This window comes from Hippocampus bargibanti, linkage group LG02, assembly GCF_051943395.1.
Source record: "Hippocampus bargibanti isolate YZ-2025 linkage group LG02, ASM5194339v1, whole genome shotgun sequence".
Lineage (NCBI taxonomy): Eukaryota > Metazoa > Chordata > Actinopteri > Syngnathiformes > Syngnathidae > Hippocampus > Hippocampus bargibanti.
Window position 1 is genome coordinate 16383027 of NC_142735.1, and position 24738 is coordinate 16407764.

General features: G+C 39.9%; 1 protein-coding gene across 5 annotated transcripts in view; it reads right to left on the reverse strand.

The window, feature by feature from the left end:
• The window catches only part of ablim3 (actin binding LIM protein family, member 3), a 43376-nt gene extending 18854 nt beyond the window's left edge, over positions 1-24522 (reverse strand). For all 5 annotated transcript variants that reach the window (XM_088989647.1, XM_088989648.1, XM_088989644.1 and 2 more), the window contains exons 1-5: positions 24161-24522; positions 16143-16277; positions 5812-5995; positions 2900-3015; positions 308-434 (exon numbers count right to left, since the gene is read on the reverse strand). In XM_088989647.1, the coding sequence (XP_088845773.1) occupies positions 308-434; positions 2900-3015; positions 5812-5995; positions 16143-16277; positions 24161-24173 (575 nt within the window). In that variant the 5' untranslated portion in view covers positions 24174-24522. The remainder of the gene's footprint in view (positions 1-307; positions 435-2899; positions 3016-5811; positions 5996-16142; positions 16278-24160) is intronic.
• Between the last annotated feature and the right edge of the window lie 216 nt (positions 24523-24738).

Below are 24738 nucleotides of genomic sequence, written 5' to 3' on the forward strand. Positions count from 1 at the left end.
ATGTAGCAATTCACAATACCACTTCAATTGAAGATGTTACGCAGGAGACTTTTCTTTCATATTCTTCTGTTCACAATTATGTGACAGGCTTCAGTCATACGGATAGAAAAGTTAACAATGGAACCGTGATGTCATTCACTAATACACCACTTACTCTTCAATGAGTTGCAAATCACTGAAAAGCAATGAAATAACAAATCACCTGCTCAGATTATTACATTTTTGGAGACTGTAATAACCTTCGAGGATTCAATTTGTAGACCCACTCCACTGGACTGAGGTTTCTGTTCATTTTTTTCATGCTCACTTGCTGATGTACTCTCCGGTGAGGACCATGTTGCACGTTTGACATCTGAAGCAGCTGATGTGCCATTGCTTCTCCAGCGCCAAGAGAGACTGACCTTGCTTGATTTCTGCTCTACATCCGGCACAGTCTGGACAAAAAGTGCAAGAAGAAAACATAATATGATGGTGGGGAACTGAACAACAGAAGACAAAGAAGAAAATAAGATAAAAAGGAAAGAAGAGGGGACAGAAGCACACGCGGTCAGGGGCATCCCATCAAAGTGTAATTTTATTTCCTTCAAAGTCAAACACATACTGATATGGTCGAATCTGAGCCCCTTTCAATCAAATTCAGAAAATGCCTCATTATTGTCTGTCTCTTAAAGTATTATACTGACCGATTCGCCAGTGGTGTGCTGTTATGGCCTGTGATCTTAAATGTTGAACCTGTTCAAGCAGTCTGAGTGCAAATCCTTACGTCACGAGACTTCGTGATTGTGACATCAAATAGAACCAAAACTAATTTGGAAACACCTTGAAGCTGGAGCTATTGTTGGGCACAAACAGAGGAGTAAATAGATGTCTGGAGTGTCTTGTAAGGAATTTGCAACAGTAAAAATGACAAGGGCGCAATTATTACACTAGGGGGGGTTGTGGATGAGCTGGCTTTAATTGAGAGGTACCAAGAAGGTCCACCCTGACACAGAGCCTGTATACAGTAAACAAACAATTGTTCAAACCTGTGAGGATATCCAGTAGGTTTGCATGAATGAATTAGAACCCAAGTGCAGAGAAGCAGGAGACGAAAGGCAGGAATGCACAATTTTCTCAAACATAAATTGATTTCCAGCGACCCACATAAGGATAAAAAATGAATACATTAATTTTCAAAAAAATGAAAAAGGCAAATGTCGTGCGGCGAGACAGCAAGCAGGTGGAAAGAGGATAAAAGTTCACTCAGCCAGATGCAGGAAGGGTATTGTGAGTTTTCTTTATTTGAAGTTGATATCAGTTTTCGGCAGACCACAGGTAACACTGCTCTCCAGGTTGTCCTTTGTCCCTCTTCTTCCTCCCCGAAGTGACTGGCTCAGTCTAGTTTTAAAGGTGCTTCACCTGAGCTTCTGGCCAATCAGATCCCAGCGGCAATTGGCCATTCCCAGGTGGTTTCAATCACCTTCTCAATCAGTCTCAGTCAATTAGTGGTCGCCCAACTCTACTGTTTTGGATGGGGAGAAATGCGCACCTTTCTCCCATCCAAAATCCAGAACACACAAAATTATTTAACATTTCTTTTGGCATCATGACAGCAAACAAGGTTCAGGAAAAATACAAGTCCTAAAATTACCAACGTTGAACATAATGAGATCTATGTAACCAAGAAACAAAACCATACACAATTGAAGCACTAATTATACTCAATAGAATGAAATACAACTAAACTGATAAGACACATTGGAACCCTGGACCAAACAAAAGTAGCCGAGGGAGCTCCATTCGGAAACGTTGCCGAGAAATCGCAATGCTGTCCTACAATTCAGCCTTTTGACATGTTAAAGGACAACCGACGTCTCTGGACAAGTTGTGTCCATAATTTGTAAAATGGCTTCAAATGACTTCTACTGAGCGTATTTTAATAAGATTCAACCGCATATAGCTATATTTTTTGTTTTAAGACTCGCGCTGAATATTCAGGAAGTGTTGTTTTTGAGTTGGTGACGAGTCTGTACATGACGTCACTAAAGGACCGCCCTTGACTGTAAAAAAGACACATTGTAGCGGTACTTCCATCACGTCAATGTATTTTGCTGGCTTGTTTGGTCTGGGGACCTCGTGTTGCACCCAAAAGCCGCCAGAAGGCCAGAAGAGGGCGTCCGAGCGCCATATAAGGAATTTATCAGCCTGTGGAAATGGAGGTGGCCACAGGAAGTCGCCATTTTGTGCCTCTTTTTTTTGGGTGAGAGATTTTCCCCCAATGTCGCCTCAAAATGGCACAAATACATTCTTTAATCGATTGCAAACATGTAGGCTTTCCTCTTCAGAACTATTTGAATCATATTCATAACTGGAAGTGTAACAAGAAAGCATATTCTCCGAATCTGAAGCCATTGTTTTGATTCACAAGCAATGCAAGATGTCGTGGCGTGACGTCATGAACTGGGGGCGGGACTTTCTGAAAATGCCCAATTCGCAGCTGAATTTTTTTGCAGATTTTGGACACTTTAAGTCATTTTTATTGGTGTTTTGCATTTGACTAATAATATCATACTGCGTGTTTTGGGTATTTTAGATGCTATAAAACATTTTTCTGGTGTCAGTTAAAAAACAAAAAAGTGACGTCGGTTGTCCTTTAAAAGTCAGATGAAATATATGATCATATATTTGTCTGATATGATCAGACAAATCAGATGTCTGATATGATCGAGCTACTCTTGATGTTTATTGTTGGCATAAAACAAATGATGAGTGTGTTAAACTGGATCATTCTCACTGGGTACATTGATCTGACAGAAACTTCATCAGCTAAATGTGCTAAGTGGGCTAATGAACACATCAAATTATAGTATGAGTCGGACGGCTGTCAGAAGCAAGAAAGTACGGCAGAAGCTGGACTTACGACTGGGCCCGTGGATTTTGATTGGTTCATTTGGCTTGGTCAGTGATCCAGAGCAGTGCTGGCACACACAGTCCTTTCCACTGAATGTCACTCTGTCTCCGATGGGAAAGGGTTTACTGAGGGGCAACAGACAAAATGTAAATATTAGTAGGTGCATTACTAGTAGATAGAAGAAGAAGAGATTACCATGTCTCAAGTTCAGGATCTGGGAATGTACTAAGAAATAGCAAATGATTGCTCACCGAAACAAGAATGAATGACTTGACTATAAATATTAATATATATAAAAATGCATTCAAAATATTGCATAAAGGCACGAAGGCCAGTGAGTCCATCACATCTGTGTGTGGGTGTGCGTATGTGTGTATATGTGTGTTTTGTTTAAGGTCAAGGCTCTATTTTTGTGCCCAATGCAAGTCGAGCGCAAAGCTGGAGTCAGTCATAGTGGAGTTTTACACAAAGCACACACACACACACACACACACACACACACACACACACACACACACACACACACACACACACACACACACACACACACACACGCACACACGTCCCTTTCTTTTCTAAGCAACTGATTGATTTGAGAGTGTGCAAAACTAATGGGGAGTTAAAGGCTTAGAGAAGACTTTTAAAAAATATAGACAACAATAATCCCCTGTATAAGGCCTAGAAATGGCATCAAGATTGTGAGTCACCAGAAGAGCAGCAGCACACATTGTGTTTGTGTAAGACCCTTGGGCAGATTTGCTCCTGCCTCGGTTCCAAAACATTGAGGATGTAAAACAGTGTGTGTCAGACCTGGTTTCTGTTAGGTGCACCTGTCCCCTTCTTACCTCGCCAAATAACAGAACACATATGTTTGCTCTCCCTACCAAGACTGACTGAAACGTTAAACCAAAAATTACGATTACATTAGGATGTAAAATGTGAACAAAAATCAGAACATGTGGATTTGTAAACCATTCAACCAATATCCTACACAACAATAACAGGATATTTAATGTTCCACCTGATGAACGGGATATTTTTTTTTTGTCATATTCATCCATTTTAATTTGATACGCGTGTGTGGGTGTGTGTGAGACTACAGGGCTGAAATTTAAGAGTGTGAATTGATATTTTTTCTTCTTTTTCACCTTCTTTACCTTTGTCAGCAATACTTGAACATTCTACGATGTTAACATCGATTTCTGGTTACACTTAGAGCCACCCTTTGATCACTGCCCATGAAAACATTAACACATAAACCTGCTTTCTGATTTCATTAGAGTGGAGGAAATGATGACAAGACACGGAGGCAGGCATGAGGAGGAAGACTGATAAAGACGATGTGATGCGATGTGGCTGATGACAAGGAGAAGAGATATGATAACCGTAACATTGCAAGGGGCAGGATCAGGGTTGGGACAAATAATGTGTGGGAAATTAAGGTGGTACAAAATGTCAAAACAATTTTAGATTTTGTTAATCAGTTGTCATTAGGATAAATTATAATGAAAATAAATCTGGACAGCGGCTTGCACGTTTGATTCAGTCATGAAATCCGGGGTAGAATGTCAGATTTTGTTATTACTCTACATCTGAAAAAGATGCTTCATCTGTCAGTTGAAATGTTTTCAAACAGTATCGCTCGCTTTGTAAATGATCGTTGTGGGGGTTGTCTAGATTGTACACCCACCGCTTGAGTCATCCGAGAGTGGCTTTACCTCATGTGCATTCCTAATGAGGACAAGCACAAAAGACAATATATGCAAGGGAATTTGAGTGCCAAGCATGTGGATTTATAAAATTTTGATGATAAAAAATAATGTATTCTTTCTGCATTAGTGCCATAACTGTTTTGGAGGGATGAAAACTAATCAACAAGAAGATGGAGAACTGCAACAAAGTCCTGCTGACATTGTGAAATGATTGAATTCAGGATACAAGCAATGAACACATCACGGTAACAATTAGAGTCTGAAAAAAATAATAATTCATTGCACGACTAGAAGGTGGAGAATGGCAAGAAAAGGGGTCAAGAAAAAGACTGTGAGCAATGTTAGAGAGAACGGACAGCAGGGAAGATGAGAGCCATCCTGTGGATTCTTGCTGTCTCATCCGGTCTCTTCCAAATACACAGATGTGACTGCTCCACTGGTGGCCTCTGAACATTTGGTGTCCTTTCAGGAGAAACATTTCACGCACAATGAGAAGGAACATCAAACACTGAAATGGAAAGATGGAAAGAACTGTAACTCAGGTTTGGTTAGAAAGATAATCATGAAGGACTACTTTTTTTCTGATACTCTTATGGAAAATTCGGTTGATGATTTTTTTTAACAAATATACCTCCATCTTCAATAAAACATTGACCAGCAGTGTCATTTGACATGATGGTGCCAGTTCAAGAAACATTTACATTCATAAAACTAATATTAGTTATCAGACGCATTCAAATTTAGACGATACTGTTACATTTTGACCGCCACATACGAGAAGATGAACACATTACTTGACTCATCGGCCAGTCTGCAACAACATTCAAAGCTTGAAGTCAACTAATCGTATTTCTGGTCTCCCACCTTGCAATTAGCCTTATTAGAGAGGACTTATGACTCCCCTGTCAGCTGTTGACGCGCAACTATAGCCTACCACTCGGTGAAACGTTGAAACATGTACAGCTGACAAGGCAAAACAATCTTCATCGCTCAGTACAGATGTAAGAGGATAAAAATAAGATGGTGGTAGGTGAGAATACCAATTAGCTTTGTTAGCTGTGGCTATTTCGAACCCCACCAGTCTTAAAATATTTATACCAGCGGCATCACGGTAGAGTTGGCGAGGAATGAGGATGCATTCCAGAGGATTTTGTTAGATATTTGGTCGCAACCATGATCTTCTGTGATGGTGATTATGTGCACATGTACCTGCAGACGCTGCAGACAAAGCACTTGGGGTGGTAAGTCCGTCCCAGGGCGGAGACCACCTCTCCTGCGATGAAGTTGTTGCAACGATCGCACCGTGTGCCATACAGTCGCTGGTAGTCTGCTGTGCAGATATACTCGCCCTTCTTCTGGAAGAAGCCTGACCTTGCCAGATCACAGTTACACACTGAAAAAAATGAATGGAAATTGTCACCATCTCACAGTCTGTTCTCAATAATTACTCAAGGCGTACCATACACATATTTTGTTCATATTATGATACCAACATTGTGTACGAATGTTGAATGTTTCGGCCCTGCGCAGATCTCCTTTATCACTCAATCATTGTTTCTATTATCATTGCTGAAAAAAAAAAATCTGTTTAATAAACCTTCAGCATTTCCCTTTGAAGTCATGTGCACTTTGAAGTGTTCTATCAAGTTATTCAGGCTACGCCCACCGCACGTATAAGATTCCTTCATAAAATAACTTTTCATGTACTTTTGAGCAAAATGGATGGATTGATTTTTTTTCTAATTAGAAATTTGTGTATGTGTGTGTATGTATGTGTTTGTTTTTCCCCTCTCATTTTCACATGTTTGATTTATTTTCAACATCATGGCAAAACAAGATCCTGGGTGAATTTAAACCCTCATTATCCACGTGTGCTTCAGGTAGATGTGTTTTTCTTGAAAATTGACTGTGAGACAAATATAACTAAAAAACACTGACTGAAAGCTTTTATCATCAAAAATGACAGGAGGAAGACTGCTTTGCTTGTGTGCAAGTGTACACTTGTGTGTCAAGTGGGTGTTGTCTCTAAATGGCGTATTCGAAGCACACTTTCAACATTTTGCCATAGAGCTGTGAATGAATTCCATTGGAGTTAACAGGACAGCAAAAAGGCCTGTTTTGCAGAACAGTGGTCCGCGTGGTAACTGGTGTCTCGTTTCTTCCAGTTGTCGCAATTGTCTTTCAGATTGTGAGTATTATAAACACAGTATACTTCTGGCGAACTGGAGCACAGTTCTGGAGAAGACTGTTCAAGTTGGTAAGATGAGAGACTGTATGAGATATGACTTTCAGAGACAAACTGAGTATATTTCAAGACAGCCCACAAAACGCCACCACAACTCCAGCTTTGCACCTGACTTGCGTCGAGCACAAAAATAGAGTTCTGAGCTTACACAAAGCACACACACACACACACACACACACACACACACACACACACACACACACACACACACACACACACACACACACACACAAGCACACATACACACATACATACATACACACACATACACACACACACACACACACACACACATGCACCACACAAAATTGTAAAGTCCCTCAATGGGGCTCATTTAATCTCAGACTGTTTATGAGAGGAGTGTTAGGACTTAATGGTGTAATAAAAGATCAATATGCCCTCACTTAGGAAGAAAACTGTCCGAGCGACTTGGATAAAGTATAAGGATGGAAACACATAAATCCATCTTTGATGCTCTGGTAGATTGCATATGGAGAGGGTGGGTGATGAAATATGACAGTATGCATGGAGAGATGTAATGATGGATTTTTTTTTCATTGTGGTAGATCAGAGGCGTTGAGGGGGAGGGGCCTGGAAAAGTACAGTAAAAGGGTAGAAAGTGAAAATGGGAAAGGAGCTCGGAAAAATGTGTGTGAACAACATTTTCTCAACCGCTGCCTTCGAAGTGTCCCCACCACATTTGGATTCCCTCTAACTAGGGCTCCTAGCAAAACCTTAATCATATGCTATGTGATACAGTCACGGAAAAAGGAAATAGGCAATTTCGCTCCCTTTTGCTTTCCATTTTATTACGTAGAATCTCAAATGATCAAATATTCATACTTTGCATAATGTGGTTTATTCGCATACCTGACCAACTCACAGCTGGCTCGCTGCATCTGCCTGCTCAAACTGGACTGGGAGGTCTGATATTCTCTGGTTAATCACAATATTTACTCCATTGATTTGATGATTAATAGTTTCCTCATCCTTTGTAACCTGAGGAAACAGAAGCTTTCAATGGTTGCTGTAGAGACATGTCTCCACCTAAATTATGTCGGAGGTATAAGGCTGGTGTCACATATGTGGGTGGGGTGGCTATGGGTTGTTTATTGAACAAAAACACTAACATGAGATGTGAATCTATTTGAACAACATCAAAGTGAACATATCACGTTTTCATTACATTTAAAACGGAACTGTTTGATCAAGAATGATATTTATAAAGTCAGAATGGAGAATGCTTGTTCAAGGGTCTTCAGTTTGGGGGGCACTCGTGACACCAAGTTTGGCAATTTAGTCATAAGGGATTAATTTCTTACAGTTTCATTTAAAAATAGATAGATGCACACTGAGGGCTCGATATTCAGACCTGGCGCAAAGCATGGTCAAACTGTTTGGAGGGGCGGATAAACATTGGAATTTTAACACACGCATGCAGAATGGCATAGTTCAGAAATTGGTGGTTGCGGGTCCATGCAGGAGTTCGAAGCATGCAAAGGCAGTTGAAAAGAATCTGCAAGCAAACCTCCCTGGTTGTGTGTTGTCAAGTTGGCCAGAGCCATTACCGAAAACAGATCATATGTGGGCATGTGAAGACAGCTTCCCACACTGATAGTACACATTTGTGCGTAAAGCTGTGCCACAGTTGGGAACAGTGTAAAAAAGATGATGCTGGTCATGACACATTAAATTAATTGATTTCTAAAATTATTAATTGCTTTCTTTTTTACAAAACAGATTAATCCATTATCAAAACAATGATTAGTCACAGCCCTGCTTAGTTGTATTAATCCTATATGTCAATAATGTTTCTATCTTGGTTTGGGAAAATGATTGGCACAAAAACAATATTTTGCTGCTGAGTTTGACTGATGGATGCAAGATGAAAATAACTGGTGAAATTATTATAAGAGAACATGAAGAGGTTATTTGGATTTTGTAAATATCTGTTTGTAACAGGATACAACTCTATTTAGAAATGTATTCCAGTATATCATTGACTCTAGCCTGTGCCAACATTTCAAAATGCAAGCAATGTCTCAAAAAAAATATTTATTTTAAGAGAAACAAAGTAATTTAAATGGAATACAGTTTGGTACAATTTAGTCATAATTTAAACATGTAGTATGCAGCATTTTAATTCTACAGACCACTGCGTGTTCAAATAGACAGTGAATGCATTATTCTTCAACAACTTTCAAACGGTTTTATTTCAGAAAGTCTAAATTCACTTTTGACCCAAAAGCAAACCTTCGAAGTCCTTCTGAATTTTTGTTCCCAGAAATGTGGTTGGAGTTGGATAAGAAATTAAAGTTCCTGCCCCAGCAGAGGGATGGCTTAAGTTGGCTCAAGGAAGAAAGGCTTTGGCTAAAGCTGCACAACCAACATCACATGGTAACAACATACACCCATAAAATCAACATTGAAGTAAAAAAAATAAAATAAAAAGTAACATTTTGTTTGTTTGACTTTCCTGGGAATGCCTCAAGGCTTTTGGGAGACTTTCTGTCTACTCAATGAATATGTACTGTACACAAAAAGAGCATTTGATGAGATTAATATATATAATACAACATTACCAAAGATAATCAGATTTAGCCAGAATTGGCTTCCCAAATTAATTTCGTAACATTTTAAATCTGTGAATCACTTAACGAAATGCATTGCGCTCAATTTCTGAGAAACCCCTGAGTGGATTGCTAATGCTGAGAAGTAAAAATGAGTCTTTTGACTTGTGAGAGATCATGGGCTTTGTGATTGAAGGTTAACGCAGTCTGATGTCAGCAGCTGTGGTCATTAGAACTACACTGATTAGACAGCAACGGGGGGTCTGGGTGATTGGGTATTTATCTGCTGCCAACAGACGCAATTAAAATTCCCATCTCAAGTCAGCCCAATGTACAAACCTAAAATAGTCCATACACCTCACCTCTCTCTTCTTGTGTCCCAGCTTTAAGGTTTCTGCATCAAAATGTTGCAGGTTAATCATGTGACCACTGTGGACACACTTTAATTTTGAAAGTGGATACAAAGGACACAGAATATACCTGGCCAAAAGCTAGTTGCAAATAAAATAATACAATCTCCTCATAGCATCACACAAAAGACATGCTGAACACTAGCAACAGAGTTTTTGGCCAGAATGGTAAATGATGCAAGATATCAAAGCAAGTAATGCTGAGCGACGTGTGGTCAGGATGGGCCACCATTCAATATGTCACTGGGTCACTGGAAAATGACGATAAGTCACTTCTGGACCAATTTCTTGGTCAGTGCTTTCATACTCTCATAATAGTGTAAAATACAGTCCAAAGGAATTTACCAATATGATGCCAACAAAGTCAGCGAGTGGAGGCTGAAAGCGAAATTCAAGAGCAGTTACTTAGCAGTGGTCCTTGGCTGAAGACAGATGGGTGCCCCCCCCCCAGAGTCTCTTTAAAACCAATCGGGATGTTGAGAACTTCTGTGGACTTATAATTGATTCATTCAATAGAGAATGAAATTGCAAGGAATGTGTAACCACTTCGGAATGCATCGGAAGAATGAATGACTCTATGTGCCTTTGTGTTGTCATGTTATTTGCTATTTAGTTTTAGTTTTAGTTTTTTTTTAACTTCAAGATGGTGCCGCGAGAGTGGCTGCCTTTCCAGCAGCTCCTGTATTTCGTTTTCTACTTCTTTCTTTCCTTTCCTCTACCTTTCATGACTCTCCTGCGTGAAATGTAAATTTCTTCACTGCGAGACGAATAAATGTACATACATCTAATCCAATCCAAGATCAAGATTGATCATATTGTCTGACAGAGAAGGCTGTTTTTTTTGTTATTATTTTTTTTTTTGCTCAGAAACAATTTCAACACTAACATGCACACATATTTTAAGACAACAAGCAAGGTGCCAGCGTGTTAAAAGCCTTCATTATAGTCACGTTGGACGTGGATAAGCAGAGAATTAATCCTTGTCAAGGATCATGCATCATGGAGAGCCTTTACGAAGAAGTCCCATTTCCTGCCGTACTCACTTCTCTCCCTAGCAACCAGGCTTTGGCGTGGTGATTGGACGACCGAACCAGTGGTTGCTATAGCTACAGGAAGCGACCCAACCATGTAACCCCCCCACTTTTAACTGTTTCTCTTTTTTTTGCTTCATAACCTCTCTTTGTCTTCATTGATGTACTTGTCAGCTAAGGCTGGTGTATGCTGCACTGGGCAACAGATAGCAGCTCGGCGAGAGAAGATAATTGCAAAGGTTGAGTGATGGGATTAATGGTATTTTAAGGGGGGTCTTACGTACTGAAACATGTTGAAAATAACTGAAAATGATGCAATTAAAGAAGTGCAGGAGAGAGCTTTAGTATTTATCAAACCTTTGCCCATTCATGAAAAAAAACAGTGATGTGGAAAAGCCTTCCATTTTTAAAATATTTGTTTATGCATTGGTTGCCCTATAAATGGATTACTGTTTTGCATTTACATCAGTGTGTTTTTTTTACGTCAACCAATATCACAAAAAAATGGCAGCCTTTTTTTGCAGTAATTCAACACATCCTCTACAAACCCTGCTGCTAAACTGAGAGGTGCGAAGAGAATCACAAACTACACACACAAACTGATTCTTGATTTGAGCTGAGGCTGGCATTCCTCACGTCTGTAAACAGGCTGATGAAGGTACCGGTAGTTCCGTAGTTGTCATGAACACAAATGATGATGTGAAAGAAACAATGTGAAAATTACGTACTTCATCCTTTGATGATATGCTGGCAGTCTTTCAGTCGGATTACAACTAATCCGACTGAAAGACTCACCAATGCCAGAAATTTCATCTTGAATCAGGAACTTGACAACGGCAACGAATTGGTCAATGAGAAATAGTTTGATTTCTTGAAGAATGATTGTTCCCATATGATATCTGTTACTCAAGATTCACATGTCTGAAAACAATCCAACACTCTGATTTGTAGAACTTCGTCTCTGGTAGAACCTCCAAGTCAGTTTTATTATATTATATTGTGCATCAGATACACTGTAGTTCTCCCTTCTCATGTAGCAGACACGTGTGATGCCATAAGACAGTTAAGCGATACGACTTGTGAAAAAACATGCTTTTCTAGTTAGCATTTATGTGGAAGGTTTATTGTATATACTAGCATCCCACAAGAGGGTGAGGTTGAAGCGATGTGTCATTATCGCTTACATATTGAACATGCTCGAAGAAATCTTTATGAGAGTATAGTTAGTAACAACTGGTTGAATAAAGACGTCCATGGTAAATACAGAAGTGGCAGATTCACATACTATGCTCACACGCATAGCAGTAAAGTATTTATGTCACTCACAGATAGGTAAAAAGTAAATCAAATATTTTCACCTCCTCTTATTCTCTTATAATAGCTCATGGAGGTAGTCAACATATTAACACTATTTTTAAAAGTTTACAGAAATAAAAAGTGGAAACCCTTTGTGTTGTACATTGTATGATTTTCTATTCTCTTGCGGATTTTGCAATTTTGACACTGCTGGATGGCGATTGGCTTTGCTACAACAGACAGTCTCCCAGTTCTCACTCGTCTACTAATTATATAAAATGCCGGCAGCAGAGCCGACACATTAATAGCCTGATGAAGCCCAGTGAGGTGAAATATTTTTATGTTGAATATATTAGCTCACCTTTAAACTGTGTGTAGTGGAACCCTCCTTATATGTACATATATGTACACATACGTCTTAAATGTATATTATGACGGCGATACACAAACCTTCATACCAACGAAGAATATTGGAATAGTATCTAGCTATGTGTTTGTCCACAGAATTGAGTAAATGGATTATAAGTATTTTTTGGTGGAGAAATATGCTGAATTTGAATTCCTTTCACAACTTCAATCACATCTCAATTGTATGAAGGCAAAACCCTTTTCCAACAAATAGTTGTTCTAGAACTGCCTTGAGTCTAGACACTGCACTCACAATTATTCAACAGGGCACAGTCAGCCCTTTTGAACATGCATCAGACTGGAATATCGAGAAAGTGGGAGGGAGGACAAGGGCAACTGGAAATGTGTGTCATCATTTTATAAGTGACAACAACATAACACAGGCAACGTTATTATTCAAGGTCATTCAATGGTTGTTTGAGGACAAAAACACCAAAAAAAGAATATAATTAAATGTTCCAACACACCAATTTCCAATGTTGATAAATAAAAACTGACAGAACATTGCCACCCAAGTGAAAAATCATTTGCCATGAACCTCCACACACCCAGCATGACAATGTCATCCTGTCTCATAATGAGAAATTGATTTCATGGTTGAGTGGCAGTCAGCACAAAGGACAAAGCGATCATCAGGATTTTTTTGTTTGTTTTCTGTTTTTTTTAAATGAGAGTATAAGAGATCAAGTGCTGGCTAAGCAAGTCAACAACTGAAACAAAATGTAACCTTAAAGCACGTGCCAAAGTCAAGGCCCAGGGTTCCTCCACATCAGCATGTCAAGTTCCATGATGCTTGCAGATGTTTGAAGCAAGAAATCAAATTGTCATATGTTTAATATGCTCATATTTATATTTTATAATTTATATTTGTGTTTGCCCCTTTTGTTTTTCTTTGTTCTTTTTGTTTCCCTTTTATGTAAATTGGAAATTTGATTCTGTAAATTGGGAATATTGCCATTGTGAGACAAATAAAGGTTTTATGTAATCCAATACCAATACCAGAATTCTAAATACAATGAGTCATTATTCTTGACTTCTGCTGTTAACCAGTTATTCATCAATTTGTTGTGCACCTTATATGTAATAAATATGTGAAGGGGATTCAACATTTATAATATCGCTCCAAGGGAAAGCATGAGTACAACGTGGCCTGCCGAAAAAAAATGTGCATCTTCATTTGCAGCTATTGAAAAACTCCTAACCAAAAAGACTCTACCAGCAACAAGAATAAAGCCATAGACTGAATTTAGAAAGTTCAACAGAACAAAAAGCGCATTTGTGTGAGAGAAAGAGTCAGACAGCGAACAAAAAAAAAACAAAACAAAAAAAAGCTGTGGAAAACTGCTGGCTGAGCAGAGGCCCACATAGGAGAGTACATTATAGGATGGGATGTAGAATAGTCTGGCCACACAATAATACCCATTACCTCACTTAGATTGGGAGAGAGCTCTCTGAAATATGAGAGGGCTCTTTGATACTCCATCTGTGAAGGTGTTTGCTTACTGGAGCAAAGTCAAGCAACGAGGAGTAGACAACGGCAGATGATTGGGACAAATACAGTATAAACGCACTTTATAGTAAACCAAAGTTATGACGTAATGTTTTCGGCGACACATACAACTCCACCCCCACACTCTTCTTTTCTCTGCTGTCTTCCTCTGTTCACTACCCCCTTTTTTTCTCTGGGGCACAAATAGTGCCCCGTGATTGGTTAAGAGCACCATAGAGATGCTGAGAATATCCACCAACCAGGACACGGGTGCCCCATCAGACCGTTACCACGGTAACTCTTAACAACCACCGTGATAGTTCATGTGTGTGCTGAAATGCATGCACAAATGCACATGTGGATTCATGCACAACAACACAATATCAGTGTGTGTGTGCATGTGTGTGTGTGTGTGTGTGTGTGTGTGTGTGTGTGTGTGTGTGTGTGTGTGTGTGTGTGTGTGTGTGTGTGTGTGTGTGTGTGTGTGTGTGTGTGTGTTTGGGCAGGTATATGTAAGAAACATGTTACACCGAGCCCTCAGTGTTTTCATGTATTGTAGAATTACATAATGCTGTATACACGTATACAGAAATACCGAAACAATAATAGAATACGTTTTGGCAAGTTATATGTCAATCCCTCTCATCTAATATTGCTTAACTGTTGATTTGTCTGAAAACTCCTTTTTATTCTTTGGCATTTGACTCATGTTTCATGTTTGGTTTTATTGTTAAGATGCGTTCCAATATTTGTGCATTTAAGACAAATATGAACACTTTATCCTGGTGAATGTGTGAGTTACGGTACCGTTGCTCTCTCAATGTGACACATCCGAACAACCAATGACAACTTGTTCATACAGTATATGGTTTGCGCTAACATTTGGCCAAATGGCTTCTCACCTCTTTGTACAGAGCAAAAAGTCCTTGCACCATCATGGGTGGGGCCAAATCATCATTATTTTTAGAAATCAAATGTCGTCCTGCTTAGATGAGAATATGTTTGCTCTGTGCTTGATTATTCATGTATTCCAACTGATGCACGCAGATCAAAATCATTTCGCTTAAGCCGATGGGATAACATGTTACTATGACATCTGAAGCCTACTTCCTGCTTTCCAAATTTCCAACAGTTAACATACAACGTACAACACAATGATGATCATGCGCTAATACATTTTAGGCTTATCTTTTTGATGCGGCATCGGTCTAATATTTGTAGTTTATGTTGTTTTTTTTTCAATTACTATTAAATTAAATTATTTTAAATTAATCTTCTTCCAAAAGAATCAGCAATTCAACTTTTTCTTGTATTCAACACAATTCCTGAAGTATATGCTATTGCAGAATCTCTCTTGCAGGGCTTTTCCTCAGTGGTAGTGCGGAAAAAGCTGGGCAACAATGTCATTAGACAGCAACGTACAACATGGGAAATCCCTTCTGAGTTGACTCATCTATTACAAGCTACCTTAGCAGCAGTCCAAGTTCCCCGCAGGGCAACTATGATCCGCTACAATCCTCACTGTGGGCTAATAGTAGCACTCAGCACAGGGACTAAAATGGATTAGCAAGAATATCCACTATTCTAAGAGCTCGGGGCAGGTTCATTCATTCATTCATTTTCCGTACCGCTTATTCCTCATTAGGGTTGCGGGGGTGCTGGAACCTATCTCAGCTCTCTTCAGGCACGAGGCGGGGGACACCCTGAATGAGTTGCCAGCCAATTGCAGGGCACACAAAGACGTACAACAGTCACTCTCATACCTAGGGACAATTTGGAGTGGTCAATCTGCCAGCCATGCATGCTTTTGGAGTGTGGGAGGAAACCGGAGGACCCGGAGAAAACCCACGCGGGCCCGGGGAGAACATGCAAACTCCGCAGAGGGAGGCCGGACCGCGACGCGAACCCGCAACCTCTGCACTGTAAAGCCGGTGTGCTAACCACTCGACTACCGGGGCACCCTCGAGGCAGGGTGTTCGCAGAAAACATAAGAATGTGAATCGGTCCTTGTTTCTAGGTTCTGGCCCGCCCTTAAATTAGCTACAATTGCTGCAAAATTCCCAATTTCGAGTGTCATGGAACTGGTCATACCTGTGCAGGTGAAACACTTGACATGGAAGTGAGCCTCCTGAACTCGAACCACCTCTCCTCTGCACACCTCACGACACCGTTGACACCGAACTGGTCCACCACTTGGCTCACCTCCCAATGAGCCTCTGCGATACGCTGTGGTGGAAAGACAGTTTGCACAGTGTTGAAACATTGTCATTTTTTTCCCACAAGACCAAAAATTGTTTTGATGCTAATATTTAAATTTAAATAAATAGTTGTTTTACCACAATACATCTGCGAGTAGATCAAATTGAACCAAATTCAATTGGTCTGTTTTGAAATATGTCAACATAGTTATAAAATCATATTTTTGGAGAGCCATAGCTAGACACACTTACAACACAAAAGGTCATTGTACCATACACTCTTCAAATGAGCCGTACCAAATTGTAATCGTTCGGAGTTGAACTGAATCGAACCATTCGACTTATAAATCGGAATGTTCATGAAAATTTTCGTAACGATTTGGCTTGGTTCATTTAAATCTAAACATTTTTTTCTGGACCTATTTTTTATATATCTGGACAGTAGGGATATAAATATAGGGCCAGAGTTACCAGCAACATTTTATTTAGCTGACGAAGCCTCTTGGATGAGAAGCGAAAACATCCGGTAACTTCAAAGAAGTACAGATGAGATGACGTCTGAAGAAACCTTTTCATCGATGGACCACTCCTGTACGACTGAGAGCTTGAACAGACATTTTTTTTGTTACACCCCTAGTAACAGTGCCTATCCTTAAGAAGCTTATAGATGTTGTTGGAGGCTTTCCCTGCTGACGATGGGCAGTTGACGCACTACATCCTGAACTGGTCGGCAGTCAGTTGCAGGGCACATGTAAAGACAAACAACCATTTGCACCCACATCCACACCGTCACTGAATAGGAACCAATCCCATGTTGCCTACACACGACTCAGCCGAATGTACAACTCATGTAAAGTAAAAGAGTCCCATTGTATTCACAAGACACCCGTACATCCTGAAAAGCATGTGAATCAACAGCTGCAGTCATGCTTCCTCAAAAGAGCATCCGAGTGGATCTATGGGGGTGGAGAGGTATAATGGCAAGATAACCATCTGTCCTAGCTTGTGACATAAATAGCTGACTGAAAGACTTTGCTGGTTCAGTGGTGGCAGCCCATGGGCTGCCGTGCTTGAACTACTGATTCCATTTCACTGAAGGATTCTTGAAGCCTTGTACTTAAAATGTCTAAGAGTCCTTGTATGCCTCATATCATGTGTGCGGTGAGCTGGATGATGCTCTGTACATCTATATAGGGTATGTAGTATCTGTATCCTGTATCCAGAGATGTATTTATAATATTGACGTTCCCGAAATGGTCACATTATAATCAGGCAAGTCGGGAATACCCTGAGCTCTCAACACACAGGAAGTTAAAAAAAAAAACATAAATTAATAAATAAAAATAAATCATTGCTTAGATGGTTCAGTTGTAATTATTTCTCTGAATGTGCCCGATTTAGCTTTTTTTTTAAGAAATGGTTTACTGACTTTTATAGTAAGGTTGAGTGCTATAAAAAAGTCACTGTAATGAGACACAACACTATATTTTCCTGCCGAGCCCCTGAGGTTTGTTTCACTAAGTTGGCTGCAGACGACAACGCAGGTGACAAATTACAACATTGTCAAAATTGACACGATGGAAACTTTTCTCTTTCATTTATGATATATGTCGGCCCTCACTATTGTCACACGGGAATGAGAAAATGCTCTAGTTAAAAAGAGAGCCCACATATTCAGTGATCTCTGGAACCACAGAATTACGACATTCTAACCAATTACATAAGTGGATTCATTGCCATTCAGCTCATTCAAGCCATCCATTCCCGCAACATAGTGGTGAGTCATTCTTTTCATGACAGCCGCCCAGTAACAGGTGTAATCCCAGACTAAATCATTGGCAAATGCCTGAGGAGAACCCCGTCTGGAGTTGACAGGTGATAAGAACAGGGCCTTGGTCAGTGCAGCAGACAGCATCCCCAGAGACCAAGAGGCTGCTACGATTTCTGCTTCCGACATGACAGTGACAGTAAACAGTATGCTTGGAGCACGTCCGCAAGGAATGCTGGGAAATTGTTAGTGATAGCGAAAGAAGCGATAACAATCACTAAAGAAAAACAATTTCATGACCTCGTGGGGTTTTGTGGAAAACGTGCAAGCAAAATTAATACATGAATGTAAACTGCATGTATATTTTATTGTTTTACAGCGCTGTATATAATTTGAAGCGCTTTATATAATTTGATATGATATATTCAGTGACGTGCAGTCAGGGGAGGCAGGTGAGGCTGTGCCCCACCTGTCATCATGGAAATATGAAATGACAAAATAAACAGTTATATTTATTTAGTGATTTGTACTTTAACGTTCTTTTCCATTTAGCGTCACCATTTTTTGATTATTTTTTTTTTAATCGCTGAATTTTTACATTTACCGTTCAAATACTAAGTAGAGACACGCGGTGAGGCACCAGCCGGCTGAGCCTCACCATGGATTGTGCAATCACTATGCTAACTGTGCTGGTTTGCTCTGCAGTGAGACCGCATTGCTGTCCCTCTGCATATCACAATTAAAGTGTTCAAAAACTTTTAGTATATGAACTAAATTTCTACAGTTTAGCTGGTGTATATAATGTACAGTCACTGTACATTCTAAACACTGTACTACAGTGTTTATTGGTTTGAAAGGGGGGTAAAAGAGGCGATTCTTATAAAACAACAAAATCCTTCATTAAACCGGTCTGGTGGTGTGAGGTTCAATTTGGATCGTTCATACAATAGCCTGCTCAGGCAAAACAGGTTAGGCAACTTTCGCAATGCTGATGAGGGTCGTTATGCTGATGAGGTGATACCGGGGGGAGTGGGGGTAATAGGCCAATCGTTAGTCAGGAATGTAGGAACAATCAGTGGGGCCACAGGGGGGGGTCCCGCGCCCCCCCCAACCTGAGAGTAGGGACCTTTCATAGCTGTGTCCGGCGCCACCAGGTCTGGACATTAGGGTTATATATATGGGGCCGATACGACCAGTCAGACTTTAGTTCGCTGACGAAGCCTCTTGGATAGGAGGCGAAACGTCCGAAACCTTCACTTTTGTACAGATGACGGCTGAAGAAACCTTCTCATCTACAGTGTTTATTTTATTTTATTTTTATCAAAACTGTGTGCATAGGTGAGGCACACAGTTCTCCTGCCTCATGACACGGGGCGCTGGTGATTACCGATTCTTTGCAACTCCTCGGCTGCAGAATAATAGAATTAGTGACAGCAAGCTACAGTAAACAGTTAGCAAGTTAAGTGCAACCATCCAGTCATTTTTTTCGTGTTGCTTGGCCTTAATTTCAGAATGGTGGATTACATATCTAAATTGAAAGAATTTTCTAAACTGGACTTTCAATCGAAGCAGGAGATACTAATTAAAGGAAGACCAACACCCGACTGTCTAGCTTACAAACGGCGAGGGATGGATGTAAATCTCCTGGACAGCTTCTCAGCTTTTTGGCCTAAAGGATCTCATTGAAACTATTCCTGAAGTGACAAAGTTGCTCCAGCTCGTGCTCACTGTGCCAACTACTACAGCATCAGTGGAGCGGTTATTCTCAGCACAACAGACTGAAAAAATACAGTCGGAACAGGACTGATCGAGGAGGACTTTCTTCACTGGCAGTGATCTCCATTGAGACAGAGAGACTTGGACTTCATTTATAAGTAAAGGTAACACGATAATAAAGTTTTTTAAATTATTTTTTTCTGTGCTACAGTTTGTATACAGTATATAAAGAATGCTGACATGACATTTTAAACAAAACACGTTAACTGTTGCCAATGAAATGGTGAATAAGCTACTCTGTGGAGTTCATATGTTTGTAAATCTGACTGATGATGTCAGTGCCTCACATACCATGAAACTCACCGCACGTCACTGGATATATCATATGCAATGATATGATTTTTGTACATGGAGACTGGAAGGAGTCCATTTAGAAAAGGAGGAAGGCTGGTGTTGTGTAGTTAAAGGTCAATCGTGCGACTGTCTCAACACCAGAACTGTATAAGCACCTTGAGAGACACAATGTGTCAGTAAGGATTCATCATTCATTATAACCATAACGTTTTTTTTTTTTTTTTTGCAAAAGGTCACAAAACCAGTTTGGGATTTTGGTTACACAACGGTTACCACGCCTCTTTCTGAGCCTTTAATCTGCCTTATGGTTATAATGAATGATGAATCCTTACTGACACATTGTGTCTCTCAAGGTGCTTACACAGTTCTGGTGTTGAGACAGTCGCACGATTAAAGGTGAACTAGTATACGGACCTGTGAATAAAATCTGGTTAACATTCACACATGTTGCTCACCAGAGTTCATTCACTTTAGCGGGTCTCTTTGAGAATAAGTAACATTTGTAATCGTGAAATTTTCATAATCAAGACGTGGTCGAAAGTGGCAAATTAACAAATCTCCATCTTCAGCTCACCCTGCTGTTATCATCCTTGAACTGAGCCAAGACCTTAGAGAGGAGCATTCATCAAAGTGATGACTGCCCAGTCACTATCACACCTAACATTCTGCTTCAATGCCACTGGAGAGAAAAATGTTCCGCCACCACTGACAATATGAATAGTCAAGTACAGTAAAGTCTCGTTATATCGATATTCAAGGGAGTCCGAAAAAATATCGATATAACCGGGACTATCGATATATCCGACCCTGTTTGCATGTAATTTTCTCCGTGCGTGCATAGAAATAGTATCGATATAACCGGGACTATCGATATATCCGATATCGATATAACAAGACTTTACTGTATCTGACCCAAGGCCAGGGTCATGGACAAAAGAGGAAACATCAAACATTTATTTATCTTACTTGTTGAGTCGAGTATTATTCTATTTCGGAGGGCCCAACCAAAGTTGTTTTTTTACATTTGTTGTTCTCCTCTATAGATGTATATTAAAAGTTAAAAACTGACTACACTTCCGAAAGCGAGACAGTAACCAATACATATGTAACAAATATCCTGTGCTATTATTATGTTCCTTAACAATATGAGCTAAATTGAATCAATATGTTACACTTTTGTTTAAAATGATAATGATTGAACACTGACATCTTTATTAAATTGTACTTATCAAAGTTAGCTTTAATATTGCTTGTTAGATGATGCAGTGCATGATGATGTGAAAAAAGGCTTTTGACAGCATTGTGCATTTTTTATACGAATAATACTGTATACACAGAATTAAGTTATTTTTATACAGTATTGAGAGCTTGGCAAACCGCTGTGGCGCCCCCTGAGGGGAAAAGCCGAAAGGAAAAGAAGATTGAGAGCTCGTTGCAAGAGCTCTGCAAGTTATATGTTTATTATTTAACATGTCATAGAAATGGGCTTTGTACTGAACTTCAAACTGAGAGACTGAGGTCAATGTTTATGGTACACAAGAATAATGGTTCCTGATATTATAGCTCTCCCCGGCAACAGTCAAAGAAATCACCTTTGTTAGTGATGTTTGGCCCTGCAAATTACATCAGGTTCCAGAACTCGAGGATGGGTTTGCTGTATTGATCAGCATGTGTTTTATCCTATCTGATGTCATTCTGACCTTTCAAATCTTGAGCTCACTTGCGTGTTTGTAAAATTGAAGTACAAATATGTGACATCTACAGCCCACCTCAGTCTGCGATTGCAGGTAGCTTGCGCACAATAATCCCAGTGCTCACGGTGCCCAATGCATGGATGACGATAGACAGACTGCGCTGTGTTCAACAATTGTGTGTGCGAGGATGGCCTCTGGTCAATCATGTCCAATGCAGTGGAAAATTCACTCGCTTTGCTTGAACAAGCCCGTTCATGTATGAGCCAGAAGAGAGCCGGCGGAAACAGGAGGACACATGTTGACTGACTAGATGATGTATTCATGCCAACCAATTCATGTTCCACCACGATCTGCCGGCTGTGACAGCACTCACACAGACTCGGAGTATTTAGCCAGGAGTAAAGCATGACATGTATTGGTTTATGTGTGCTCATTTTCAGCCATTCATATACTGATGATGGGATTTGCTTGCTGGTGAGAGTGTTTGATTGTGATTTCAGCCTTGAGCGACCATTGGGTCATTTTCATTCAAAGGGCCTGTAGCAAAATAGCTGCCTCCTGAGATGGACAAAATCAGGTGGATTTTGCTGCTAAATTAATATTCAACACACAGAAGAGTAATCAGACAACCATGGTTACACGCGTGGAGCCACATAGAATATATTGATTTGAATACAAATATTTTGATTGCTGTAAATTCAATCAAAAAAGGCAATAGTTTATTATTTGTTTTCTGGTGTCGTGAATCTGTATCTGTGACAAGAAGCATACATGTATGTGACCAAGAAATTGTTTTCTGGCGATAAAAGCAGTAACTTTTTCAAAAACCCAAAATGTGAGTGTGTTTACTTGGCAAATATTGTGAAAATTGGGATTTTAAAAGGGTTATTGACTGCATGGACATACATGTATAATCAGAGAACAATTAACGATGATATTTTGGGACATTTTTAAGACTAAACCAATCACGGAATAATAATCAGTTTATGTTGTCTGAAATGTTAATTGTGAATTTGAAGTAATTATTGCATTATTGAATAATTTCAGTTTTTGAAATACATTTTATTTTTTATTAAATTGTTATTGCAACATGAGCAGGATATCTCATAAACCTATCAATATGATTTTTTTTTCAAAATCGCACAGGCCTTGTCTGAAGTCACTCCAAAATAATGCACCCCATCATCTATTGAATCTGGTATAGCTGTTTGCAGCTTTTCCAGGTTTCCAAGATGTAAAATTTACGGATGAAAAAACCTGGGTCACCAGTTGTTGTCCACCAAGGGGGACCATTCAAGTGTTGTCATTTGTAGCTTGAACTAAATCAGCATGCAAGTAAATGGTGAGATTTGACATGCACATTACTTGGGAGTTTGTAGGCATGCAAGAAGCACGCAAGAGAATTGGATGAATAATGGAGATTCTTCAAATGACAGACGAGTGTATGACTAATGTTGTAATGCTAGGTTCCGATGAAGTGACATGATCAGAAGTGGAAGCAGGACTGGAAGGGACTTCAGCGGGTGGCTTTGAACTTTCACAACACATGAGATGTTTTTTTTTATGTTTCCTCTGACAAATCTCAGCTGTCTTCCTCGTGAATTAACAAGGGAAAACTTGTACAAATGCACAACAGACACCAGCCCTGAAGGAGGAAAGCCCTTATTTAGCTGACAGGGTATGAGGGTCAGAGTCAGCTGATACAAGGTCAGTTTAACATCACGGCAGCCCCCGGGCGAGTCTAAGATAAGTACAAGGGGCTCTGGGCGTCTTCGTCATGCTCCGAATCACAATCACATCAAGTCCACGAAACCAGCAGCAGACTGTCGAGAATAAGAGTGCCTGCTCCTCCAATGATGATTGCAAAGTGACAGGTGTTCTTTAAATGAAATAAACAACTGAAAGTTTGTGGGGGGTGAATATATGTGAATGTGCGCCTTTAAAAATATACAATGTGATAAATATCAATTTATACTGCATGAGCATATGTGAGTCTGTGAGATGTTGTAGAATGAGTCAAGATTTTGGGTGTGAATAGAGAGGAGAAAGAGGAAGAAAAGAAATGAAACAACTGGAAGCAGAATCACCCCGTTGTCCACCAAAAATGTAACTTTGTGAGTGACCTTGTCATAGGATTCATTCAGTTTTATTATAGTGGTTGACATGTGCCAAAATATTGGGAGACCCTATCAACAAAATTCGTATGACAATTGACACCTCAAGACGGCAGAGTGAAACAATTTAAAACTTATTAAAATATGATTCTTGTATTGGGCTACACATCACTGTTCTGGGAGGACTATAATGATCACATGGAGGACTGTTGGTCTAAAGTAGTTCTTCACACTGCTCTCACCTACTGTATAGGAATGGACTTACCATTACAGCTCATGATGCTCAAGGTGTTGTTCCCCAAAACAAGGTCGTTTCGTCAAAAAATAATCCCATCCACTCAGACCAGTGTTCCCAAACGGTGTCATAAAAATTGAATTTCCGGTGAAGGTAAATGATGCTCGGGCTTCACTCACTCATTCTTCGCAATGCTTCCAATCCATCTCTGAGAAACCGTGGGGAAAATACCTCACAAAAAATAATAAAGTACGGACAAATAAGATCATGTTCCTGGTAGCAGTTTTTTCCGACTGAGAAATGGACAGACAATTAAAACACAAAGCCACCTTGTTCACATTGTTTCTCTCTGTCGGCTCTGGAGCGGTGTGCTCACTGTGTTGCTGACAGCGCGCGCGTCGGTGATAAGTCCACAATCGTCACATTTTTCGGTTCCGGCTAGTTATTTCAAAATAAAATGTGGTCCATGAAAGTTTCACTTCCAGATAAAGGTTGACTCCCAATCACCAGTTAAATAATGCTTAAAATGCACTCCGATGAGTCGTATCTCATGAAGTAACAATTTAAATGACACATATATCGTTCGTTTTACCCCAAAGACACAGTAT